Genomic DNA, 25,266 nt, shown 5'->3' with positions numbered 1-25,266 from the left:
AAAAAAGTCATATGAATTTATAGAGTTAAATATTTTTTAAGTTGTATAATTTAAATATTTTAATCAAATATAGAGTTAAATATTTTATACTTTTTATTTTAAATATATTTATTATTAGTTTTACATTGATATTTATTTTTTTAATTTGTAAAATGTTATTTCTTTAAGTTTACACTATATTTTACTAGCTATCTTATCAAGTTCAAATATAGAGTTAAAAGTTTTTTATTTCTTATTAGTTTTACATTGATGTTTATTTTTTACAATTGTAAAATGTTATTCTTTTTAAGTTTACACTATGTTTTACAACCTAATATTTTACAATTTTGCTCAATTTTTTTCTAATACCATTAATACTACCCCTCAAACTTACTACAAATTTTGATATTTTGACTTAAGTAATCAACAAATTTTTTTTCAATTTAAGTAGCTGAAAAAGTTTATCGTCAACAAATTTTTGCAAAAAATTGTAACTAATTTAATTTCTCCTTCATGCAATACTACTTCAGTCAACCATAAAAACATGCACACAAGAACCTTAGCACATGCACCCCTTGTAAAATAAGCATTTAATGAACTTCGCACTTAATAATAATTTCACTTACATTCGACATAATCTAAAAACATAACTTAGCTTTAGAGTGAATTTGCTCTTTGATGTTTGAATTGTAACTTCCAAGACTTGCCATATTGCACTCTATTAAATAAGCATTTAATGAACTTAGCACTTAATAATAATTTCACTTAATTATTAATTAAGCCTGATTTAATTAATAATCATTCACAAAATGAAAGCTTATTAACTCCTCTGGATGAGCAACTCATAATGAAGATAATACTGCCCATGTCTAACGCCTAAGTGCCCTGCCAAAAATAGTACCTGGCTAAAAGATGACTTAAAGAAAATGACCACCTAGCCATCTATTTCTTCGGATTTAGGAAAAAGATTTCATATTCAACATAAAAATAATTTACATGCACAAGTGAAAACTGTTGCTGCAATAGATTCACAAAAAATAAGAACTGCGCCTATTTCTTGGCATTTAGGAAAAAAGTTTCCGACTAGAAATATTATTTACACGCAGAAGTAAAACCATTTCTGCCAAGTTTCATGAATAATCACTACAAGACTTCTGCATTTAGCACAGCTTCAAATACTTGGCTTCATAAGAAAAACAACTCAGTGATATCATATAAAAAACATTGCTGTTGCCACCCAATTGAATAACAGACTGGTCAATACGCACGACAAAGACTATAACAGGGGAAGGCAACTGCCTATCATCTACTTCCATTTAAAAATCAGATGTAATAGTCAGTTGAGCATCCCCAAACTTGAGACTAAAATGCTAACACCTTCACCAAAAAGCAGATTTCATTTGTATATTTGCATTTCGGGATCTCCGCCCACCTTTGTCCTTGGAATGATTTCTAGAGGCATAGGATCCCTTGGAACTATGGGCTGCTGCAACTGCTCGCCGTCTCTGCTTATCCAGACGTCTTTCAAGTTCAGAATCATCATCACTTGTAACAGAATGGTCTCCTTCCTGCTTGAAAACCAACAATTTATCAAATCCCAAGCACAAAAATAATTCAATATACCATGCACAACAAACAAAATATTCACAAGCAACATGCAAAAGCAACTGTAATGCACCAGTTGCCCAGCAATACTAGTAGATCTTGGAATCAAGTAATCGCAAGCACAAAAATAATTGAATATACCATGCACAACAAACAAAATATTCACAAGCAACATGCAAAAGCAACTGTAATGCAGCAGTTGCCCAGCAATGCTACTGGATCTTGGAATCAAGTAATTAGAATTGCTTGCAATGCAGAAAGCAACATTTTTCAGCGGGAACAAACAGTAGCCACCATCAAAGGTGCCAACACCCAAAGATGATAACAACCAAGGCGGCTTTGAATTTGGATAGAACCAAGTAAGCTTTTCATTGGGCATTTTCCTCAGCAAGTAAAACTTAGGAGGGTAAACCAATCAAATCAAAGTCCTTGAAAGATTAATATGGTTGCAGATTAGGAAAAGTGCTTCACATATAGGCCAGAGCATATTATGCTACATATACTCAAGAAAATCCAAGTGGTAGACGGCTTCCAAAGGAGACTATTACCTATAGAAACGGCAATGAGTCAATTATGCTTCAGCTTAACATGAAAAATTAACCCTATTGGTACACCAGGCAAAGGCAACAGAATAAGAGAATGTACATGGAAACAAAACATTGCACAACAAACAGAAACACAGTATACTTGATGCAATGCAGCAAGCAACATATTTCAGTTGGAATAAACAATAGCCACAGTCGAAGGCAACAGAATAAAAGAATGTAAATGGAATCAAAACATTGCACAACAAACAGAAACACCTGTACTTAATGCAATGCAGAAATCAACATATTTCAGAGGGAATAAACGAGTCACAGTCAAAGGTTGCCAGCATTCAAAGATAATAATAATTAAGGTGGCTTTGACTCAAATAATATCAATGGAGCACCCGAGATCAAGTTGGAGTAGACCAAGTGAGCTTTCTGTCAGATATTTTCCTTAGCGAAACCAAATCAAGCTCTTAACGAGATTGACATGATTACAGAATCAGGAAAGAGCTTTCCTTGTTTGCCAGATTGTATTTAGCAGGATGCTCTAGAAAACTTGAGGAAACTGGGTGGCAGATAGCTTCCATATGAAACAACTACCTAAAGAAACTGCAATAATTCAATTATGCTTGAGATTAAAAACAAATAAACCTTCCCTGTATGCCAGGCAACTGCAACAGAATAAGAGATTGTCAATGGAAGCAAAATATCACACAGAAAACTATGGAGAAATATGGCCCTCAAAATGACTACTAATGAAATATCGAACAAAGCAGATTTATGTCAAAAAGCACTAAAGTGGGCAACCCATATGACATATTTGCATTACTATTAAGTTGACACCAAAGGCAATAAAAATAACCCTAAAACAACTAGAAAGAATAAGATATAAAAATACATCATACTTCTTGTACAGAAGTTGCTGAAAAACTTGGATCCTTTACAGCAGCATTATGGTCCATATCATATTCATCGTTGAGAGAAACGGGAGCTATTCTGTCATTTGATTTATCATCTATTATTGGTCCACAACTTGATATCATTTGATTATCTCCATTATCATCTACGGAAAGATTATCAATACCACCAGTTATATCCCCAGTGAACTCAGATTTGCGGCAAGAATTTTCTTCTTCCAAAGCATCCTCACTATCAGAACTTGTCTGACCATCATTATGTGCCTTGTCAAACACAAACTGCAAGAAATTTGACTAAAATTAGAGGCCTCAATATAGCAAATAGCTCCTCATTATTTATATTCAAGACACACAAATAGGAAATGCAAGAACAAGAAAGTTAAAGGCAACTAAACACTAGGAGACACCAGCTTAATGAAAACTTTCATCCCATGTAGCTAGGTATAAATCTTCACACAGAATGCCCTAGATGAATTAGCTGCAGATAAGATCCTAACTGAGTCAAACTGTAGCTTCTTCTCAGTATCTCCAAAGCTTAGTTTGGCCATAAAATCATGAGAAGTGCCCGAGCATTCGAAAAAATATACAGATCATGTTACCTTTTCTAATTCATCCTGGGTCTGTTCTGTAAACCCACTTGCTTCAAGTGCCTTATCCAGGGATCCGGCATTTTTTGTGATAGCTTTGAAGCAGGGTCTTCTTTCATCCTCAGAGTCAGTGTCCGATTCTTCAAAAATGCCAGAGTCAGCATCAGGCGAATTATTGAACCTGAAATAAAAAGCAGATAATCACGAAGATAAAGTAGCGAAAGACATCTATAGAATAAACAAAGAAATTGATAATCATTGTTCACTGATAAAATGCATAGTACTTATAATTGGAAAGCTCAAAAAAAAAAAAAAAAATCCTGTAAAAATGTAATTTGCTCTACTTACAGTATAAGAATATGTCTAAATCATAGAGTTCATGAATAAAAACTAAATGATATTGGTAAATCAAAATTGTTGGTCTAATATTGCAACTTAATAATAAGTTTATTTGGGATTAGGAACATTTAATTATTCTCACCTTGGTTTGAGATACGCAAGTGCCACCGCTGTCCCATAAACCCTTGATTTCTAGTAGTCAGGGACCGCTTATGTTCAAGGTCACTCTACCTCGAGTAGAATAAGTTAAAGTCGCCTCGTGATAGGGAGTAATTGAGAATTAAACCCAAGACTTCTTGGCATGTCACCTCCTCCTTCATGAACCCAACAGACTTATATTTGTATTTTAACTTCCTGTAATTTTCTCCATCATATTGAATTTTCAATACCTATTTTCATTTTATTGGTTCAAAATTTTCTAAATGGTATTAGAGCCATCATATCATATTGTTAATTCTTTCCTAAGAAGATTTTTTGTCTAGATGGAAAATCCTAACATGGCATCAAAGCCACAAATTTATAGGGTTCATTCCTTTTCTAGATATCAAGGACAAGTAGATATGATTCTTGATGGTTTTATTTCTAGAGTGAATTGGCTTATTTGCATTTATAACTTCATATAGTGTTGAGTTTAAAACTTGTTAATTTCCAGATTTTGTTCATTATTTGGTCTAAACAAAAGCTTCAAAAGTGAGATTTTCAAGGGCTTGGAGGAGGCGTTTTCTATTGAGCATTTGCACATCACTCATATCCTAGAAGATTTTGGGTTGGATTCAGCCCCATTACCATATCCAAAAGGCCCAAAAATCCTAGTAATGCATGTTGAATTATCCAAAGTGAAGTAAAAGCAATTAACCAAAAGCCAGTAAATATTCTTAGGGGTGTTTTGAGTGTTGAGTAACATGGATCATTTCTGCAAATGTATAATCATGGCCATTGTGACTGATGATTTCCAAATGCAGATTTGGATCTCATATAAATATGAGAAGAGACATGTCTCTTCAAGAGACATGTCCCTATAGTTAATCATCTTTAGTTAACTATAAATATAACTCACCTTTAAGCATATATGTAATATTAATATATTAAGCATATATGTAATATTAATATATTAACCATATATGTAATATATTATTATATTATTATACTATTATATAATAATACATATTATAATATATAATTCTTATCAATAATATAAGACAAAACAATGTTCATATAAATCATGAATAAAAATATTCAATGTAATGAGTATATCACTTTCATTGATGCTATACTTCAACACTCCCTCTTAGCAAGGGAGAAGTGACAAAAACATCTTAAGAGATATCAGTATCAAGGATATCTATACACAACATATTATCTGACTTTAACACTTTGAAATAGTGACTTGTCAAATAACTACAATCACAATGTTATGAACACTATCATAACATATATTATGATCTCTAATTGTCCACAACAATATCTAGAGTAATCATAATGCTTTCGTTATTAATGACTTTTGGCGTATCTGGAAGAAAATTGTCATAATAATAGGCCTATCATTTGCAAGATCGTCAGCTTACAAAGATTACCTTTTGTTTGTTCGTCATCATAGTGTCCGGCAAAATCCGGCCCAAAGAACCATGATAACAAGTCTACCATTTATAAGATCATCATCTTATAATGGTTACCTTCTGTTTATATATGTCAATGAAAGATCGTCACCTTTCATTGCATACCATATGTGAAATAGTAACCACCATGAATCCAATCAGAGGGTGGTACAAAGGGTTTTCACCTTATACTTCTCTCTCATAGAGAAGAGCGCATTATAAAGAATTTCTCTTAGAACTTCTCCTCAAAGAGAAGATATCATCCACAAAGGATTGTATCTCAAAATTTCTCCCTCTGAACATCGATCCTAGGAAGTCATGTCCTCTAGTTACTTCCTCAAAAACTCTCTTTGCCCAAGGATGTCTGTCAAACTAATCACTCCCTCATGATATACATAGGAGTAGGCCCATAAACATCATGCAGTCACCCACATGTATTTCTAGACTCGCTCTGAGTATCAATCTTCTAAGCTCCTGTATTGCCTTCGAAGAAGTGTCGTACTCCCTCTTAATGTAGAAGAATCTCATAATCTTAATCATCAAAGACGTCTTCAAGAGCCCCATCTTAATCATCAAGGTCTTTGGAACTACTATCATTAGATTTAGTCTGCACAATATTTGGTAGCATATGTAAAGTACCAACCTTCTTTTCCTATAAGAATATCCTCAAACATAAAGGAAAAGATCAAAGCAACTAAACCTTATAGTATGTATAGAATTACAAATAAATGAATAGATAAATGTAAAAAAAACAAGTACTTATCTGCCCATGAGTGTCATGGAATATCTCCTTTTCTTGTATGAATAAAGGAAAAGATCAAAGTAACTAACCCTTATAGTATGTATAGAATTACAAATAAATGAATAGACAAATGTAAAAGATACAAGTACTTATCTGCCCACGAGTGTCATGGAATATCTCCTTTTCTAAGGATGGTTCAAGTGGGAATGAAACATTGCCTATTATTCCCCCCCACAGTCTCAAATTCCCACTCTTATATCATTTAACACTTTTACATCACATCAAATTTGACAACTTCTTTCTAAGTTCCAACTTGTTCTTTTCATCCATTGAAACTCCAATCATTCATTAAGCTTAATAGTAGAAGCTAACACAAGTTCGTCGAAAATACGCCAATATCTTGATTGAGTATGATTGTGCCACTTGAATGACTCTACAACTCATACGTCAAGTTTCATTTATCAAAGAGAGACTCATAGATAGTTTAATTTAAAGTCACAACTTTCTTATGATGTACACAAGGGGTAGGCCCATTTACATAGTTGCAAGAATTACAGTCCTCTTAACTGTTACAATTTATCAATAACTGAAGATTCCATCACAACATTGGTTTACTCCCTCTAAAATCAATATGATCAATATCACTAATGGTTGACGAAACCATATCCTCTATTTGCTCCCTCTGATGGATGGGCCAAAATTTCTCTGAACATAAATCTTCTAAGCTTCTAAAATTAACTTCCCTTTGACAAAGTTTTAAATTCTCTCTTAATTTGATATTAATCCTTCCTTTTCCTACAAGAATATTCTCAAAGGAAAAGATCAAAGCAAATGCTCATATAGAAAAAAAAAACAAGTAAGCAAGATATTACGAAGATTAGATAAATAAAATACTAAAGGATAATAAATTTTCATTTGTACATCAATAATTCTTTTATTTGATAATGCATTCTCTTAGACATTAATCGAAGAATGATCCAATCATTTCAATATAATAAATATCTAATTTAAGTATATACATTAACCATATATACATATATTCCATTTTATATAGATAAACTTTAATCAATGTTTTCAACATATTATTATTTTCCTATGAAAAAAATATAATATTTCCTAGCTGTAACTTAGGATAGATGTATTGTCCATATACCCTTATAAATTTCATGATTGATGTCATTATTCATGACTAGCCTTATTTATGTACATTTTTCATATAAAGAATTGATTATCACAAATATTCTCGTTTTATTTCAATAAATGAAATCATTTATATTTGTATTCAACTTGATAATAAAATATCATTAAATGAATATATATATATATATATATATATATATATATATATATATATATATATATAACTATCATATTTCATAATATTCTATAATCTATTAACTTTTTATATTATATATTATTGATCATATATATTATCAACTATAACATTTTATATGATATAGAAACGAATATATAATAAAATGCTTGAACCATATCTTTACACATACCTTAATGAATAGATCCATAACTTTACCTCCTTATAGTGTATCCCCTCTATAAGAACACAGAAAACAAAAGGCTTGATGAGTTCATTGACTACCCGACTGTTGCTGACATTGAACACTAATACCTACAATCCAATGAATTTCTCAGTGAAGGAGAAACAAATAGTTGAACTAGGTTCACAAGCACTCATTAGGGTATTGCAAGGACCCAGGTGGAAGCTAACGCTCAACTTTCCATACCCGCCAGTGCTCATCATATTTTCGTCTTCAATCTTTGCCCAGTCATGTACATATAATGCGTCTACAAAGGAGTTAAGGATGTATATTACAAACCAAGTTGTCCAATGTGAGTAGATTGTCTGAGTTTATGAGGGACGATGACTGGTTTGTTTTGCTGACAAAATTATGTCTAATCTTTGTATCCGTCAAAGTCTGTGATATTGTTGTGTGCTTCTTCCTTATTATCGTTCCTATAATATATGGTAAGTCATACTCCATCGTCCCTAATGAATATTTTATGTGTTCACAATTCTTTTCTCACAAGAATAAGCATATATACATTTCTTCCTTCTACTTCCCTGATAGGTTTGTAATTAATGTTGGTTCGATGTCTTCTATATTAATAAATATGTTTATCATTATCATGCTTTGATCATAGCATTATTTATGGATCGCTTAAGGAGATGAGATTAGGTCGTACTTCAAAAACTTTGTATCTTTTGCACTGTTTATACTTGGTCAACTATCCACTGGAGGAATCACAGTTTTGTCAAGCAAAACTAATCCTTAATGTTGCACACATAATACTACTGTAATGTCCCCAATGCCGCAAGCCTACCAAGGAGTGATTCCCATATTCTTCTAATACAATCATCTTGTGGTTGAGTGACAATGTGACAATCTTAATTATTATAAATTATATTCACTCCTTGTTCCTATACGATTGTTGTCTTTGTAATGTTATCTTCTCAATTTGTATTTCCTGGTTCCATGGTCCACATTGACTGTATCCAATGGCTATATTATATCACATGAATCTATGTTGCTTATATATTCAAGAGAATTCTTAATTAATACAGAGTAAGGGACGAGCTCTCAATTCAGATGTTAAGAATGTCTTTTGGGTCTCCTCCACGGATATTACATGAAGTTAACATCACTGAGTATGATAGTAAAGAAAATTTACTTCCTCCCACTCACTATATCCTAAGTGTACTATTGCTGAGAAAGAATTGTTCCATTCATTGTCCACCTCCTATGAACTGTTGAATGCATCCTCCCCAAAACTCATGTCCACAACCCTCTATCGATTCTTTAAATAAATTGTGGATTTTTAATATATTGATCTGCGGTTAGAAAACTATATAGAAGTTTCTTTGTCTCCCCCTTACTACCTTCGAACACTTGCATTCACTTGCAGCCTTGCTCTAATACCATGTTGAGTAACATGGATCGTTTCTACAAATGTATAATCATGGCCATAGTTAATCATCTTTAGTTAACTATAACTCACCTTTAAGCATATATGTAATATTGATATATTAACCATATATGTAATATATTATTATATTATTATACTATTATGTAATAATATATAATGTATAATATATATTATATTACATATACATATATAAGACAAAACAATGTTCATATAAATCATGAATACAAATACTCAATGTGATTAGTATATCACTTCGACTAATGCTATACTTCAACAGTGAGGGTACATTTTTTTAATAAATATTAATTTAATTTAATTTTTAATTTTTTGTCTGAAAACCCAAAAATAATCATTGGTTATGCATTGTCTAAGCAATTTTACTTAAGCCCCACCGTAGCATGGTACAAACACTGTCATCAACAAAAGTGCAAGTCCTCAAGCCCCCAGAAACAAAAAACAACAATCACCTCAATCTATAAAATACTAATGGGTTTCAATCATAGTTACAAGACTTGCCCAAGCATGAATCTACCTATTGTGACCTTTTCATACCATCACCCCATTGTGAATGGGTACCTCCTCTTTTTGCTTGTAGTTGCTAGGTTTTAGCAATAAAGTTCACAATTTAGAGTTTAAAAGGATTGAGCAATTGAAAAAACAAGTTATCTTGTGGAAATTCAAAGTGGGAGTTTTAAAATTGAAGTCCTATGAGGACCAGTTATAGTGGGTTGAGCCAAATATCTTAACTATATTAATATTTTGGCTAGTAAAATAGTCCAAAATATATTATAGAGGCATATTTTATGCATAAGGACCTTAAAATCCTTACAAAAATTGATTTTTCATACTTATAACGGTCAAAATCCTAAGGTTTTTCTTTGGTAAAAATACTTAAAAATCTGAACTTGCCATGAAATTCCCAACTTAAAATGATTAAATTAGGACATGCCATGAGATTCCCAACTTAAAATGATAAAATTCTGAACATAACATGATTTTTCCCACTTAAAAATGATGAAAATCAAGATATGCCATGAATTTCTCCATTTAAAATGATGAAAATCCAAACATTACATGGATTTCCCCACTTGATGGGACATTTTCAAAAAGAAATTCTAAGTGTTGGGCCATTTATCTAGACATGGGTCAATTTTCCTCCTCTGGATACTAAGGACATAGAACAAAATGAAGAGTCTGAATGCAAAGTGATTCTCCCCTTGTTCAACTCTTGTCTACGCATAGCTCTATAGTCTTCTTCAGTAATGAAGCGTTTCGAGGAAACCCTAAGAGAAGGTATCTCCACTTCAATTGGTAAAACAGCCTCAAATCCATACATGAGTGCAATGGGCGTAGCTCCACTAGGTGTGTGAATGCTAGTCCTATAAGCCCATAGTGCAGGATTGATTTGCAAGTGCCAATCCCTATTTGTTAACTATCTTATGTAAGAATTTTAGAAGTGTCTTGTTAGAAGCTTCTGCATGGCCATTACATTGAGGGTAATAGATCAAAGACCAATGTTGCTTATTTTAAACTTCTTAAACAATTGTTTGACATCATTATTCTTGAATTGTCCCCCATCATCAATAACTATGGAAGAAGGTCTGTCGTAGCGACAGATGATATGATTCAATCTAAAGATAGACACTTATTTCCAGTAGCAACACAAAGCAGAACAACCTGAACCCATTTTGTGAAATATTTCATAGCAGTAATGCTGAACTTATGTCCATTAGATGAATTAGTATATATTTGGCCTACCAAGTCAAAATCCCACTGCTGAAAAGGCCAATGTGTAATAGAGGGAATGAGTTCCCATCCTGAAGCATGAATTAGGTTCCCATGCATTTGACACTTCTTACAAGACTTAGCATAGCGCACGGCATCAATCTACATGGTAGGCCAATAATAACCAGCCCTCTAAAGCTTTCAAGCTAGTGCAAGACCATTAAAGTGAGACCTACATATTCGTCATGGACTTCAACCAATGCACGTTTGGACTCATCTTTCTCTATGCACCTAAGAAGTGTTTCATCTAGACCCTTCCTAAACAAGTCACCACAAATGAGAGTAAAGCGGGAAGCATTGCCAATGAGTTAGCATTTCTTACTACAAGTTAGGCCATCAAGAATAGTTTAGTCACGTAAATAAGAAGAGATGTTAGCATAGTGGGAGGAGTCATGACCAACTATGGTGCAAATGACAAGGTTAGCAGGGGAATCATTAGCAAGATGACGTAATTCTTCCACTAAGAATTCAAATCTAGGCTCATATTCTTGCATCTGGAGAATGGAAGCCAAAGTAGCCATAGCATCAACCACCTTGTTTCCAGCTCTAGGAATCTGTTGGAATGTGATGAAAGTGAATTAGTTCTTAAGATCATCAATCTTAAAGGGAACCAATTTTTCATCTTTGGTTTGTTAGTCATTATTAGTTTGATTGATGATGAGATGAGAGTCTCCAAAGATATGCAACCCAGTGATCCTCAATTCAATAGCTAGTTTAATTTCATTTGTCAAGACCTCATATTCTACAATATTGTTTGTGCAAGGAAATAGCAACTTGTATGACTTTAGAATAGTGTAGCCATGAGGTGTGACAAACAAAATACCAGCACTAGCAACATTCTAAGTGTGAGATCCATCAAAGAACATTTTCCATGTTCACTCAGTTACATACATAATAGATGAATCTAGGAAGTCAATCTGGATAGGAGCATTATCTTGGAGTGGAAAATTAGTCAATTGATCTTCTATAGCTTCTCCTTTAATAGCCTTACGATCAATATACTAAACATCAAATTCAAATAGAATCATCAACCATTTAGCTAGACGACCAGTAAGAATAGCCTTGCCTACAAGATACTTAAATGGGTCAAATCTTAGCCACAAAATGTGTAGTATGTGCAAGTATGTAGTGTTGAGGTTTTTGAAATGCCAAACCACAACAAGGGAAGCTCTTTCAATGTTATTATAATTGACCCAAAGAGGTGCCAAAAATGTGGCACACTTCTCTAAGACATTCTATCCAACGTATCCAATTGATTAGGAACCTTGAATGGCGACTTAAAGCTTCCTATTTATGACATGCAAGGGAAAATAAGGAAAAAAATTATGAGGACATTCTATCTAGGGATCTAGTTGATTAGAAACCTTGAATGGCGACTTAGAGCTTCCTATCTATGATGTGCAAGGGAAAATAATTTATTTTTTTTATGAGTGTGGCTCTCAAATGAACCTCAATAGGAGACCTGCAAGGTGCACCACAAAACAGAAGATTCAAAGATAAGAGCAAGAGTGTTAGTATCCAAGAACTTCAAATGAGTATGCAAATGCAAATGTAAGCTAGAATGAGTGCTAATCTAAGATGTAAATGCAATAACAAGAAAGAAAGTTAAGCTACCAAGAAAAGCAAGATTACTTTCCTCCTATTTAGACTAGGTGATGTAAGCAAATGCAATAAAGGAAACTAAGCTAGTGTGCAAGTAAGCTATGATGAGTGCAAGAATGCTCCAACAAGATGCAAGAGTGCAAGAGCGCAATGAGTGCTCCAATAGATCTCGAATGTAACCTACAGCATAACAAAACAATGAATGTAATGTCCCCATTTGTTGCCAACATCAGAATTTCAGGGATTAGCCTAATATTGATCCTCATAGGCTAATAAGGATGGTTAAAGGGTTTTCTGATGATTGATTTGTCTCCAACATTAAGTGATTTATGAATTTGGCCTTTGTTCAATATCTTTTGGACTCCATTTGTCATACTTACTATGTATAGTAAGTCAAGAGTAATAGAGATGGACCCTTTCTATTTTTAGAAAGTGTATTTGGTCACATGGGGAATTATGAGGAGAGATTCCTGTTTTAGACAGTATGACAATCAGACAAGTATTTCAAGAGATATTAAAGTTCAAGTTACTTAAGTGATTTATTTATATATTTTGATGTTATTATAAAGTTATTAAGTCACTTTATGACAAAATGACTTACGTGACTAAAAGACGAAATAGTCTTTTATCGGACATTGCTAAGTTGTTCGTACGCCTCCTCTTTTTGAAGTTATAAAAGAAGGCATTTGCATTGGGATTGGAAGAACGAATATATGATATTTCTATAAAATCCTAAAGGTTTCTTAGATGTGACTGGATATTTCCTAAGGACAAAACCCCTTAAGGAAAAAGGTGAGGCTAGACAATAAACTAGCACTCATATAGCACTTTCAGAACTAGGACTGGAATGATATATTGATATCAGGAGATTATAGCTCCAAGGCAGAAAGGTGTTTGAAGTTTGAAGAGTATGCTACCACACTCAGAACATTGACTGCACAATTGGAGTTTGACGGCTACGAGAGACATCAGTTATTCCACAGCAGAAGATTAGCTCCATATGTAAGTATATTTTCTCTTCCAATCAGTTGTAACAACATCACCTAGCATCAGATTATAGAACTAAATGTGTAGCAGACAGGAAGAGATTTGGCTGCCATTGGTTCTCTTCATTAAGTAATTTATGCACGTGATTATCCCACCCAGAAGTAGTAGGTCGGGGTCATAGCAGTAATAGTTTACGGAGTTGGGACACCTGCAGGGACGTCAGTATATCAATATTGGCAGTGAGTCGGATGCATTTACGGGGTACTGAGAGACACCATCTCCATTCTGCAGGGTCACATACAGAAATACTTAAGCCGCAATGAACATTGGAGTAAGAACGGAGGTTGATAGATATAGTCGGGGTTGGTATATTCCAGGTGATAAACAGCAACTAGAGTCAGATATCTGGACGTGTGCACTAGGAGGACATTCAGAACATATTCAAACTCCTATATTGGCACTCACACTGCTAACGGGTCTGTATGTTAACTGCCCATCTGCAACCCAATCATTGTCTGTGCCTTTATATCTGAACTCAGAAATTGTCATTCATATATTGTAGATCTGTCGTTGGGTTATTAGTCTGGTTATAAATTTTTATTACAACACTGTGTTTTCGAAATACCAATTTGAAACTTGTAATGGCATGATTTAAAGAGTTTAAAATAGCTATCTCATATCATTGTGTGAGAAATCAGCATAGTGGCATGACAGTAGCGATTTTGCTTAAGAGTTTTGATTACTAGACAACTGTTTGACTAAATCCTCGTTAGTTCAAGAGTAATATTTCTTATCAAATCCAGTAATAATCGGTGGTATCAGAGCCTCGAACCTGCCATCCTGTTGGGTACAGTCAGAGGTTCGTTCAAAGTTTAGTTGTGGAGTTACAAATGGAGTAATGGTATTTACAGTTCTCAAATTTCTATCAGATTGGAGTAAACAAAGAAATACAGATATTTGCAAATCTGTAGGATTCTTAATATATTTTGGGCTTCCATATTATATGCTAGAAATTTTGAGTGCTTATGTTTGATAAAAGTTTGATCCTCCGGTGCTTATGAGCTGGGAGTAAATGTCTGAAGCAGGAAGAAGGAAGTTGGCTTTTGATGACAACAGTTGTACAGGTCATAGCAGCAGTTGGCAGACAAGAGAATGATCAGTTCATAGATGAAACAAGGTAAACTTGGCATGAACTTAACTCTCCATTCTCATGGGTTATTTCAGCACAGACAGTTTTTTCCGAGCATTATTCATAGCAGAGATTGACGTGGAGACTGGAAGCTATGGTGGCATCAAACCCACGTCCCATAACAATCACACAATAAGGAAATCCCTTAGAGCAGAGGTAACAGGCAGTGGAGAATAACAGGAATGTTTTATATGAACTAGCGGTGGCAGTAGGAAAGTTATTTTATTTTCAGTTTGCTATGCATTTGGAGTGACCACACTCTAATTTTTTGTTTCCCATGGACAGACATAGGAGGACTAGTAGTTTTAGAAGTTGGTGGAGTAATGAGGAATTTAGCACGAAAATGAATGCTTTGCAAGAGAGTATGGAAAAATGTAACTTCACCAACAGAGGTTAGCGGAGAGCTTGTCGGATCCAGAGATAGTTGAGAGGACTGCGAAGTATATAGTTTCTGCCTTTAGAAGGCCGACATCAAGATTGCAAGGAAGGAATCTTCAATTTCCCTCGATAGGTATCCATGATGCAGATGTACCTATATTTAATACTACACCTACTAGTTCTATCTGCAGTATTGATGATGGACCCATTTCACAAAGATCAGTAGATGTGTCAGTATGCTTGATGGATAGCAGCACTAAGCTTCAGCACATTGAGACCCCCAGAGTTGTTGCCGTTAGTGCAAAGACAGTTGATGCAATTGTTACTGTTGATACTTCAGGCTCTCTTGAGGAGGGGATTATAATGGGAGATTTGTATGTGAGTGGTCATAGTGTTGCTCCAATGTAGGAGGCAGTTGCTTCGTCAGGTGGGACCGATGCTTGTATGGAGTCACCCAACTGTGATGCCGGTGATTTGGCTGTTACAACAGAGTCTGTAAATGTGGGTTCATGCTCTAGCGTTATTGATTCAGAGCCCGGCATAGAATAATTTGTACCGAGTTAGGTGACGGCAATTGAGGCTCTATCAGGTAATGGGGATGCAGATAGTATGGACACCTTTGATGATTTGTTGGATGATGCTATGAGTTGTACCGGGTATGATACCACTTCTCAGATATTGTGTGATGACTCTGAGGAGGTTTTGGATGAGTCCAGGATCGATGTTTTCAGGGTCTTACCATTGAGGTGGAAGTTGAGACTTGTGGGGAGATTGATATTGCGAGGGCTTCTATTTCTTTGGAGTTTTTTGAGGTACATAATAGTTGTATCTCGAATGCAGAATTGTGCGAGGACGATAGCACATGTATGAGTGATCTTGTGGTGGACAATTCTGATCTAGTTTCTTATCACACTGCAGTTAGTGAGACACAACGCTTGCATAGGAGTCAGGGGTTACAAAGGCATCATGTGACTTATTAGATGAAGGTGAGTGATAGTGACATTTCTTGATCTCTTGATCATTATGAAGCTATTCGGCATATGCTAGCTACATCTAGCTGGGGTGCCCCTATGTCAGATGAGCACGATGATAGTAGTCTTTCCTTAGTAGAGGTTCATAAGCTTCAAGAGGCTGTAAAGATCTTGAAGCATAGTTACTCTCAGTTAGTTGATGACAGAGATTACCTTCTAGAGGGGGGTAGCACCTGCTATGAGATGTTAGGGAAAAGAGGAGGTGGTCAAGCTCACCTAGGAGCTTGAGGTGACAGTGGACTCTCTTCAGTATACTCAGTTGGCTCTTCAGAAGTCACAGTCACATTTGGATGAGGTTACCGCAGAGTTAGAATGGGTACAGTCAACACCAGCCCCAGACCCTGTTCAGTTATATATTGTGGTTGGTGGTGAGTTTGCTTCTACTGTTGAGGATGAGGAACGTGATGATGTGGCGAACATATTCGTCCGAGATATGAGTGTAGTATGTACAAAGGAGGTGAGAGCATCAGTGGTGACGGGCTCTCACGATAATTTGCTTCCTTCTACTGGAAGTGAATCTATTTCTTCTTTTCATACAATTGGTAGCATTAGATAGTTGGCATTGTCACATTTTCAGAGAGATCAGCTGTGGATTGCAGGGGAGTAGATTGATGCTTCCACATATAATTTCTACTGTATTGAGTCATTCATGGAGTATTTGCTTGAGAGCTCAGATTTGCGGGAGGTTTCTTACAGTATATCTAAGGGTGCTCTCATTTGGGGCTCTTGTGCTATTCGACAATTGGTGGGGAAAATTGTAGAGACCTTGGCTACAATGCTTCCCAATAGGGATTTTGTGGTTGGGCTTGCTAAGAGGGTTGCCTAAGATCCTGCCCGACCAATAGCTCAGAGTCGGAGATTGGAGTCATCTTCTGATTTCCAGTTTAATGATGATGAGCCCTTGCCAGAGATTGGGAGTTTTTATCAGCATTACACTGTGAGGAGTGCTTATCACTTTTCTTTTGACCCATATGTAGAGGACTTGGTTTTCAGCGTGACAGAAAGTTTGGTATTCATTACACCCACAGAGGACGTATTTCTCTGCTAATGGAGGGAGATTTTGAGATACAGGGTATTGTGAAACTGTTGGATGTGCTAGGGAATGAGATGAATCAAAATCACATACGGATGACCTAACTGATTTCGAATCTGAGATTTGAGCAGAGCATGTTATTGCTTTTTTGAAAAGAGAAATGTGATGATACAATTGCGGCTTTAGATTTGCGGGACATTTCTTATGAGACACTGCATGAGTTGGGCACAATTGAGGTGGAATGTGATGAGAATTTATGTCAAATTAAGTCAAATGATGTTTGTAGGCATGAGTTCCCTAGATCATGTTTTTGATAGCGATGTAGCGATAGTGGGAGTAGGAGCATGCGAGGATACTATCATATCAGCAGCCACTTCTGTGTAGGTTCAGCCATCCATTGAGGAGTTTAGTAGTATGCATGTGGTTGTATATGTGTGCTCCGATGATAGTACACTTATTATTGTTGATGAGGTGAGCGATGTTGTGATAGAGTCATGTTACACTATCAATCAACAAAGTGTTGATGTTCACTTCATGGATAATCCTACGTTTGACATGGATGCAACATTGTCTTATGACAATCCGTTGTGTGAGTTTGAGGTTGATCACTCACCTGAGTGGAGTTGGGCTCAACTTTCACCATCTGTAAAGATCAAGTTTTGTGTTGCGGCAGTTGGTAATGTTCCTGTGTCCACAAATTTTGACATGGCTACACCTATTGTTGATACAATTGGCATGGGTACATATGGTTCTCTAGTAGCTACGTCTCTTCAAGGGATTGTTGTCCAAGATTCCAGACCAATTTATATTATATGAGTGAGGACCAAGATGAAGCTATTTCTTGTGGGATATTCTTCTTGTGATATTCTAATTCCTACGTCATTAGCACAAGTTTTGAGTGTTATAATACAGGTTATGTTGTTGGTCCTCATGATGTTAGTGGTATGCATTTGGTTCAATGTTAACAGGGGTGTCACATACAACTTCATTTGGGATCCAGGTGGAGGCTGGAATTCACTGTGATTGTTGGATTGCTTGAGGGCAAGCAATTTCGGGAAGGGAGGACTGTAATGTCCCCATTTGTTGCTAGCATCAAAATTTCAAGGATTAGCCTAATATTGGATCCTTGTAGGCTAATAAGGCTGGTTAGAGGGTTTTTTGATAATTGATTCGTCTCCAACATTCAGGGATTTATGGATTTGACCTTCATTCGATATCTTTCGTACTCCATTTGCCATACTTACTATGTATAGTAAGTTAGGAGTAATAGAGATGGACCTTTTCTATTTTTAGAAAGTGTATTTGGTCACATGGGATATTATGAGGAGAGATTCCTATTTCAAACAGCATGACAATCAGACAAATATTTCAAGAGATATTAACGTTCAAGTGACTTAAGTGATTTATTTAAATATTTTGATGTTATTATAAAGTTATTAAGTCACTTTATGACAAAATGACTTAGGTGACTAAAAGACAAAATAGTCTTTTATCCCACATTGCTAAGTTGTTTGTACCTCTCCTCTTTTCGAAGTTATAAAGGAAGGCATTTGCATTGGGATTGGGAGAACGAATATATGATATTTCTATAAAATCCTAAACGTTGCTTCGATGTGACTGGACATTTCCTAAGGACAAAACCCCTTAAGGAAAAAAGTGAGGCTGGACGAAAAACTACCACTCATGTAGCACTTTCAGAACTAGGACTGGAATGATATATTGATATCAGGAGATTATAGCTCCAGGGCAAAAAGGTGTTTGAAGTTCGAAGAGTCTGCTACCACACTCAGGACATTGACTGCACAGTTGGAGTTTGATGGCTAAAAGAGACATCAGTTATTCTACAACAGAAGATTAGCTCCATACATAAGTATACTTTCTCTTCCAGTCAGTTGTAACAGCACTGCCTAGCATCAGATTATAGAACTGAATGCGGAGCAGACAGGAGAGATTGGACTGCAATTGGTTCTCTTCATTAAGTAATTTATGCACATGATTATCCCACCTAGAAGTAGCAGGTCGAGGTCATAGCAGTAATAGTTTACGAAGTTGGGACACCTGCAGGGATGTCAGTATATCAATATTGGCAGTGAGTCGGATGCATTTACGGGGTACTGAGAGACACCATCTCCATTCTGCAGGGTCACATACAGAAATACTTAAGCCGCAGTGAACATTGGAGTAAGAACGGAGGTTGATAGGTACAGTCGGGGTTGGTATATTCCAGGTGATAAATAGCAACTAAAGTCAGATATCTGGACGTGTGCACTGGGAGGACATTCAAAACATATTCAGACTCCTATATTGGTACTCACACTGCTAACGGATCTGTATGCTAACTGCCCATCCGCAACGCAGTCATTGTATGTGCCTTTATATCTGAACTCAGAAATTTATCATTCATATATTGTATATCTATTGTTGGGTTATTAGTCTAGTTACAAATTTTTATTACAACATTGTGTTTTCGAAATACCAATTTGAAACTTGTAATGGCATGATTTAATGAGATTAAAATAGCTCTCATATCATTCTGTGAGAAATCAGCACAGTGGCATGACAGTAGTGATTTTGCTTAAGAGTTTTGATTACTGGACAATTGTTTGACTAAATCCCTGTTAGTTCAAGAGTAATATTTCTTATCAAATCCAGCAAAGGACATTTCAATGAACTTCAAAGATATGAGAGAGTGAGGAAAGAGCCTCCTTTTAAAGAGCAAAGGACGGTAGAGATTAAGAGGCAAAATCTACAATAGAGAATAATCCTCATGTTGACTTTGGTGCACAAGATTCTCAAGAGGCAAAATGAATGGTTATGTTTAAAAGGCAAAAGATGTGTGGAAGAGTTTAAGAGGTAAAAGATATTCCATTCACTTGGAAAGTGTGCATTCAATGTGTAGACAAAAATAAATTCTTATATTTTTTAATTAGGAAATTCTTTTTTCATGTGCACACATAGGATAAAGGGGATTTATTTAATTAAAAGGAGCATGTTCTTCTAATTAAATAAAGCCTTAGGATAAGGTGGTCAACCCATAGGATAAAATTGAATAAATGATAAAATGATGATTTGATCAAAGATTAAAGATTGATAATTTATGCCAAATTGCTTAAGCATAAGATGTAGCCTACCATAGAGATTAAAAGTGCTGAAAGGGGGCTTATAGTTTACTAGACTATTTTTGGGTGATTACATCTCCCGTGTAGGAGACATGTCCTTTCACAGGCATGCCTCCCACGTAGGAGGCACGTCTTTTCATGAGTGTCTCCCCATTACAAAGGCTCGCACATTATAAGTGGTCGACGATAGCAAGGTAAAGACACGGGAACACATAAATATCAATAAGTCTTCTAATGTTCTCGACTGCTGCACATCACTGTTTATTATCAGTTTTATATTTATTCAAGTCTACAACATATAGTGTGAGATTTTGAATGTAGAAAATCCCCCTAAATCTAATGAGGATGATGAAAAGAATCAATGGGAAAATGACAACACCATAGCAATGGAATTATTAGTAGACGGACTAAAAGATCATCTACTGCCTATTATAACAAAGTTAGACTTTGCATATGATATGTTCAAAGCCCTAGAAAACATGTTTGAGATCAATAACTCTCTAATATTAAAATGAATAAAGGAGAGACCATCACCTCATACTTTATGAGGATAACAAATCTAATAAACCAACTCCCAACAATTGGCCATATCTATGATAATAAAGAGTTAACTATGATAACCTTGCATGGACTACTTATCTCATGGGAAAACTTTGGACAAGTAATAAGTGCTCGTTCCAAGCTCCCCATATTTGATCGACCAAAAGCTGACTGCATTCAAGAAGAGTGTGATCTAATATCTAAAGGATAACGGTATGGAATCCACAAATGAAGATATTTAAATTCTCACCTCTACGTTGAAAAGGAAAAAGGGAAAGGACTCAAATGGTAAACAACTTTCAAGAAATAGAGAGACTATTCTAAAATACAATGTCATAGATTCAACAACTATGGTCACACTGCAGCAAGATGTCCAGACAGCCCCAAACTTCAAGCTTCCTTCACTGAAGTCAGTAATTCAAACTTGGATCTAGAGAAACTTATCTTCTAAAGAACTCCAAAATATTTCAAAATTTGTGAAATACAAGATTCATAGTTCTTTACCATCCTCACCAAACCTCTTGTCAAAACGAAGGTGAGACTCTTCAGAGGTAAACTTGATATGTTGTAATTATTAAGAGTCTTAGGATATTTGTATTGTACTAATGAATTACTTTATTAATGAGTGTTAATTCATGACTATTTGGGCCTTGTGTACATCATAGTGTTTAGGTAGGATTTGTTTTGAGTAACTTATTGGATAAGAATAATTGTGAATATATCCTTACTTGACTCAACCACAGACCAAACTAAAACTATTAATGCAATTAGATGTCCACAATCCATAATAGTTATGATATTGAGTTTCTGGATTAGATTGTGTAAAGATTTTTGTCATCAACGTTTCGAATCACACTACGTGATCCATCATCAGCATAATGGATGCTGATGATGGATCACGTAGTGTGATTCGAAACGTTGATGACAAAAATCTTTACACAATCTAATCCAGAAACTCAATATCAAACTAAAACTTTCTAGCATGGCCCCAAGACCCTTTAATGTCTTGGTTAGCCTATGGGACCATGAAGAAAATAGGTTAACACCAATCTCTTACTACTAATGCTAGAAAGAAGACATTACAAAGAACCTTACATGGGCTATAAAGGGGATCAAGGGGCAAAGGTGTTAGCCATGAAAGAAGTGAAAGCGTGAACAAATCCGTTGGTGGTGTCCAGACACAACCATCGTGTCTACATCATCATCAAAGACCTATCAAAGATGCTATTGCCGGACTTGCCATGATGATGGGACAAGCAAACATAATTTCCTATAATCTTGACCATTGTTTAGAAATTTGTTTGACACCATGGAATTCATAATCCTTCAATTTTGTATGTATTTGACACTATTTACAAGTTTCATGTCTAATAATGCAGTTTCCTTCAGCTAAAATCCACTTTTATACTTGTGATCAATGTTCATTTGTGTAAATTATCAAACTAGTTGTTTACCGTACAAGGTTAAAAGCTTAACACATGTATAACACGATATAACGCAGAACAGATACTTTATTCCGGCGCCAAATGTTTACCGTACAGGGTAAAAAGCTTAACACATGTATAACACAATATAATGCAAAACAGATACTTTATTCATGTATGCACTTGCTGATTACAATCCGAATACAATGATTACACAATTACAAGGATGATTCCAAAGTCCATCTCAGACGTGTACATATACCTTTCCGAAGTGGTGACTCAAGTGTCACGCGCCCGTTCGGATACTACTCTACCAGTTGGCTACACTATACATTTTATCAACATCACCTCACCCACTTTGGATCTCAATGACTAGAGAGTGCCAAGTTCTTGACACTAGCCTACAAAAAAACCTCGAAAATTTTGAAGGTTCTGTTAAATATTAGCAAGAGACATTACATGCCACTTTCTTGAGGACCAATTTCTCATTTCACTCTCCGCTTAATTTGCACTTGTGGGAGGAGATTGGTGTAACATTGCCTCTTAGAGTCTTATTCATTAGTTTACTAAGGGTATCAGAAATATTCATTACTCTCCACTAGGTAGCTAGTAATGATGTGTTCACCTTTAATTGAAGTACATAAGCACCATCACTGTCTCATCAATCTTTAATTGATAGAAATTAGGTGCTACCTTTATTTAGTCAAGGTTATCTCTGCCTCAATTAGAATCAGTTAAGTCATCACCCCATTGGGAGAGATTAAGAGTTGAACTCATAACCTCTTGGGCATGGCATCTCCTTGATTCATGGATTCAAGAGGCCTATATATTTGTATTTCATGTTTACATTTTGCTCCATTATATTGAATATTGAGTATCATTTTACCATGTTTATGATCAACTCATAATCATTAGTTCCAAGGTAAATTAGGTAAATTAGTAGTGTATAAGAAAAATTCTATCATAAGAAATCATTGGATAGAACATGATTACAAATGAGAGAAAACTGGGCAATGCTGTACAATCAAAAGCAATTGGCAAACATCCAACAACATTTTAAGGCCAAACTTCCTTATCAAGACCTAAATTTGGGAGAAATACACTTCTAAGTGGGTTGAACTCTCTCAAACGTACTCCACAAAAAATGTCAATAGATAACAAAAACATTTGAAGACTTGGTATTTTTGGTGTAAGACGATAATCATAAAACAGTTACTAAACATCAACTAATGCATAAAAGTTGCCAAGTTCAAGAGTAGAAACTAAATGATATTGATCAGACCAGAGGTCACTGGAGGGGAAATGATTGCAAAAGAGATTAATTTGAAAAAAAATTCAAAGAATTACATTTTTATTATATATCTAACATTCCTAGAAAACAAAAACATCTTAAGACTAATATTTGAGGGAAAGCTATTAAAAAAATTACTGAACAGCTAGCAATGCGTAAAGGAACACTTGACACAACACTTTAGGCCATTCTAACCCAAATCAAACATGCATGAATAGAATCGACATATAACTTAAAGCAACCAAAATTAACCCCTTTCCCTTTCATTTTGTATATTTACTACTAAACAATTTTTCATTATATCGATCATGAAATTCTATCACACAAGAACTACTGTAATCAGATTCTGCCCTTGACATGTCAGTGATTGTAGAAGATTAACAAAAGTTGAAATTGTAATATATTAAAAAATTATAATTTTGAATTTGATTTATAACTATAATAGCTTTGGTGCACTCATTAATATCAATATTTCACTCCACTCATTCGCAAAAAAAAATCAGAAAATCAGATATTCTATATGCTACCAACCTCTTCTCAAAAAATTTGAATATGCAGTCCACATCACGATCAAAATACCTGAGAAACATGTATACATAGCCGACAAGATTAAATTGGTTGAAACTCCAACCACATCTACAACAAATAAATGAAATCCATGGAGGTGCATATAAACAATCAGGAAAATAATAATGAAGGTGTATCTATACTCGAAAATTAAACACTGAATGCACATAAAGAAGTAAACTATGACCTAAGATTAAATGGCTACAATCAGGAGAACAAAAATTCCATGGAAAGTTCTTACATCTGTGCATTGCGATGAGAAACAGAGACCATCTGTGGAAAGTCAATCATAGTGACCTTTTCATCATCGTCTATCTGTAATTCAAACCCAAAAATAAGCATCATCCGATTTAAAAACAGTATCAAATTAGCATATTTACAGAATCTCACACATAAACTCTCTAATAGCTGTGGAAAATGCATTTCAAATTTCCATTCAACAGATTGCTTCTCATTAGTCCATTGAACATGCTCTCTAATGAACTTTGTCCACTCACGAGAAGTCCAACATTTCCTTCCCTCCTACTAACAAACAACTTTATAAATCTAAATCCCTCTCTATCATTGCTATTACACATCCATCATTTGCATGAAACATAAAGCTAGACCTTACAAACTACAGCACACTGACCAAATCAAATTTTAGCTACCTATCTTTGTTGGAAATCATTATCTCAATGCAAAAGCTTATTCCACTTTTAACACCATCTCCTTGACTTTTGAAGTCTCGCAATATTTTAATCTATTTAAGTATTTTCCGAAGTCATGACATATTTTTGTTTTCTATAATGCACATATTTGCAGTATCTACTAATGTTTGCAGGATCCGCTAACCTGCTAGTTTCCCATGAAAAATTATATGACCTCTTACTATTTATGATCAGTCCATGGATTGCTTTTAAAATCGTCAGACTCTTAACTTCCAGATTCTATGTAAGTTTGTGGTTAGTATCTTTGTAATTTTGATTCACTATTCACTTAGTGTTTTTGTTGATTTATCTTTGAGCATTCATTTTTGTAAGTTGATTCTAATGTTAGATACTACTATAGAGAGATACTTCAAAATGATACAGCTCATAGAAA

At 35.0% G+C, this 25,266-nt stretch overlaps 1 protein-coding gene across 2 annotated transcripts in view; it reads right to left on the bottom strand.

The window, feature by feature from the left end:
• Positions 1-1,006: 1,006 nt before the first annotated feature.
• The window catches only part of LOC149544937 (protein serine/threonine kinase), a 66,657-nt gene continuing 42,397 nt past the window's right edge, over positions 1,007-25,266 (bottom strand). Inside the window, exons 9-13 of one of the 2 annotated variants that reach the window (XM_089795480.1) lie at positions 24,425-24,498; positions 24,148-24,195; positions 3,631-3,799; positions 3,020-3,310; positions 1,007-1,550 (exon numbers count right to left, since the gene is read on the bottom strand). In XM_089795480.1, coding sequence (XP_089651606.1) covers positions 1,359-1,550; positions 3,020-3,310; positions 3,631-3,799; positions 24,148-24,195; positions 24,425-24,498 — 774 coding nt within the window. In that variant the 3' untranslated portion in view covers positions 1,007-1,358. The remainder of the gene's footprint in view (positions 1,551-3,019; positions 3,311-3,630; positions 3,800-24,147; positions 24,196-24,424; positions 24,499-25,266) is intronic. The other variant, XM_089795481.1, reaches the window with a different exon arrangement.

Source organism: Cupressus sempervirens, chromosome 8, assembly GCF_028749045.1.
Source record: "Cupressus sempervirens isolate cs-2001-9-10 chromosome 8, ASM2874904v1, whole genome shotgun sequence".
NCBI lineage: Eukaryota > Viridiplantae > Streptophyta > Pinopsida > Cupressales > Cupressaceae > Cupressus > Cupressus sempervirens.
This window is presented reverse-complemented; position numbering and strand designations above follow the sequence as displayed.